Consider the following 3,643-nt stretch of genomic DNA (forward strand, 5'->3'; position numbering starts at 1 on the left):
CTTCACACCCAAGCCCCATCGAAGACATTGATCTCAGACTATAGCAGATTAACAAAAATGTTTAGTGGGGGAGCACATTCTTTGTTACCACCTCCACCTTTTTATGTATTTATTAAGACGTAGACTGGATCAAGTCTCTCTCGATTTGTCTTGGTGTACTAATTTCCATGTTACATGCATGTACATGTTCAGTGAAAACAAGTGGATGATTTATATATACGATCCAATTTACGCTCTTTTTGTCTATATAATACTCCCTCCAATCCAACATATGTGTCACAATTTTAAGCTGGGATTATGGATCGAAGGTAGTAGTACAGAACAATTGTAAGGCAATAGGTCTCACGACTTGATCAAACAAGACACCTCACATACTAATTATTGGTCATGATGGTAACAATGTCAAATATTGGCCATTGTTCCCGGCCTGGCCTTTGTTGACAGAGAGGAGAAGCTGGAAGAGACCCCCAAGTATACTAACGATGGTGAGCACCTGGACAATTGTGCCGCAGTTGAGGTATAAAAACTTGTGCACTCTGGTGGGAATGCACCTCCTCTTCTTGTAGTCGACGATGTGTGCCATGATGTGGGCGAAACGGCATCCTCTATCAGGAAGGTGGTTCATAACCACGTTGAAGAAGGCAATCATCTCCGCGTTGGTGTAGTGCCCGTGCAAGATGCGCCTTGACCGCAACACCTGCACATCGTCCTCCTTGGCCATGAACATGGCAAAGAGGGCGAGGTAGGAACAGACGGCGGTGCTGTTGGGGTGATCTTCATAACTCCAAGCGGTGGACAATTCGAAAGCCGCCATGTTGACGAGACATCGTGCCCTGGCATCGTTCAGGGACAGTGGTGCCAGGGAGAGCTCGCCGTTGAGTGTCCATTTCCTCTTGATATCCATGTCTGTGAAGGCCGCCGACTTGCTCGCTTTGAGCTTGATGCCCATTTGTGCTAGCTCGATGGCACTAGATGCTGAGATATGATTCACCTCAGACCATTTTATTCGGCTACCTGGTTCTGTTTTGTGGCGTCGGAAGAGGCGAAGGAGATGTGGCTGGGGCAGCCCATTGGTCTCCCAGACAAAATCTTCTGCCTCACCATCGTGGCGGATCTTGAATGTCTTCCCCATACGTACGATGAAATTCCCGACAGACTCCATGAGGTTGCTTCTCGCCTCCGGCTGAAGAGAGTCCATGACCGCCACAACCACGTGCCAGGGGAGCTGGTTCTCTAGCAGCATGATGTCATTATCGATGCTAGCTACCTCGGTTGGAGAAGAGAAATCGTCGCAACGAACTGCTCATGGTTGATCGTTCGTCGTCGCAGAAACGTCTGGAAGACACATCCATATACATTAACAAGAAGCAGGCATCAATGAACATCATCTTCTGGAACTTGGAATCCTCACTATCGACATCAGCGGTGTCCTCCCTACTGACGACCATCACGTCGTCGGCATACAACTTGGAATCCTCACAATCGACGTCAGCGGTGTCCTCCCTACTGACGACCATCGCGTCGTCGGCATACAACCTGTGTGCCTCCTTACGTATCATCTTGGTCTCTGGTATCTTGTCATGGTCCATGAGCGTGATATAGTGATAGGCAGCCGCGCACTTGACCTCCTCCATCTTCTGCAGACAGAGTGCACCATGGTGATATGGACCGATGACAACAACCATCCGGGTGATGTATTCGTCCCCCATACCTCGTAGGACTGCAGGGAACCTATGCATCTTGGTGGAATCGAAATCTCTCTCAAACTCCGTCTCCGCTTCCATCAGCTCATCAACCAAGATCTCGATAGACCCCATGGCCACGGCTAGGTCCAAATCAATTCGAAGAAAACTGCATACAGCTGCAGTTATTATTGGGAATAAAAGGATTGTCATAAAGATTTAAGGTTAAAGAGGATAAATCGGATTCAAACCTTTTTCTGCTGGTTTCTTCAAGTCATGTGGATGTGTAAATCTTGCATCTCAGAGTAGAGGATATATGTGTTGATAGCTGAATGCTGCTACCTGCAACTTGCTACTAGCAAGGCAGCCATGTAATGGTGTTGTAGAGGATATATGCCTTGCATCTAGCAGAGTCAAGTTGCTATGGAGAATTGCTAGTGGAGTGAGTATATATAGACTAGCTAGTGGAGTGAGTATGATAAGGGTAGAAGATTAGCTGAACTTAACATATGTACTAGTGATTATACATAGCCCTGTCATATGTAAATCAATAGTATTGGTTTAATAAGTGTATAGTTGATGAATAATGACGAATACCTTATTGAATTGCCTAGTGTGAATGGATAACACCGTGCGGAAATCAATCATCAAAGTTTAATATGTTCTTCGTGTGAATGGCTAACAGCCCAGACACAAACGGTATATTGACCTTTAGTGCATTCAAGGGGCAAGACACCAAGCGTGTGTGATGTTGATGGTTGAACCAACCATGATCTGTTAATGAATAAACAAAGGAATATATATATCATCGATATCAAAATATTTGAGGAAATGAAAGTGACCATGTTTCTAAAAATTTCAAAACACCATGTCAAAACTTTAAGTGAGATTATCCGAAATGTTTAAAAAAAATCAGCCTCTTCTATTTAACAGAATCAGTATTACGCAGCCAGGATATATATTCCTTGCTATGATAGCAATATGTTTTTGGCGTTTCTTTCCGTACAATCTGACAGGCACAAATCATATATATGCACAGGATGCACGAGCAGTGATGTTAATTTATTTTTAAATCTTCAACGGTTCGAGTCATGGTACCAGGCGTATGTAATAATTTTAACTCAAGTTTCATGTTATCGCATGGAACGCTCCACATAATTTGCATCGCTACCAATATATCCCACATAAAATTAGTTTTTTCACCATTTAATACTGCTTCACATTAGCTTGGTAAGGCTGTCCGTAATGGTAGTATCATAGATAGTGTCATGCATGCTAACTAGGCAATTTCGATGAGGTGGCATAGGATAAAATGAAGAAAGACAGGATTGAGTATCATATCATGATACCGTATCATATTAAATGATGTGTTACTATGTGTCTTCCATGACAATAAATGAACTATCCTATGATATTAACATATGATACTATGCATTACGGATGTGGTATCATACACTAGTATGATATGCATGATACGTATATGATACTACCCATTACAACCAGCCTAACTTACATGCTTGTTGTCTGACTTCCAAATTTCTTCTTCTTACTTTGTGATGTTAGGGAGAGAAAGATCAGATCATTTGCGAGTATGGCAAGGATCGATCAATTTAATCCGTCTGTGCATTCTTGTCAGCTTACAGGACATGTCTAGTGTGAATGCCTAAAACCCAGAAGAAACGACTTGTGGATGCTTATCGTCTTGGGCGAATAGCTCCCATGCGATGTTTTTGATGTGTGTTATCTCTCACGCGACGTCGTTGGTTGTAATGGCTCTCATGCGACATCTCCCAGCGCAGAAATAGCTGCCGTGCGACACTGCTGCCTAATCGAAAGACACATGTTTAAAACTCAAATCAGGTGAGCCCCTACGTAACAAAGCAGGACCCACAACGTGGGACCGAGTAACTTATCCAGCTCAGCATTGGTACAAGAGCAATACCGCGACCTTCCCATCCTGG

General features: G+C 43.7%; 1 protein-coding gene across 1 annotated transcript; it reads right to left on the reverse strand.

The window, feature by feature from the left end:
• Nucleotides 1-272: 272 nt before the first annotated feature.
• LOC123446766 lies at nt 273-1,243 on the reverse strand. Its single transcript, XM_045123309.1, has one exon. The coding sequence runs from the start codon at nt 1,241-1,243 to the stop codon at nt 386-388; it is 858 nt and encodes a 285-aa protein (XP_044979244.1). The 3' UTR covers nt 273-385.
• Nucleotides 1,244-3,643: the final 2,400 nt, after the last annotated feature.

Source organism: Hordeum vulgare, chromosome 4H (genome assembly GCF_904849725.1).
Source record: "Hordeum vulgare subsp. vulgare chromosome 4H, MorexV3_pseudomolecules_assembly, whole genome shotgun sequence".
Taxonomy (NCBI): domain Eukaryota; kingdom Viridiplantae; phylum Streptophyta; class Magnoliopsida; order Poales; family Poaceae; genus Hordeum; species Hordeum vulgare.

Bases quoted from the DNA above. Each gene is read 5' to 3' on its own strand.
- LOC123446766 (XM_045123309.1), bottom strand. From the start codon at position 1,243: ATGCTGCTAGAGAACCAGCTCCCCTGGCACGTGGTTGTGGCGGTCATG.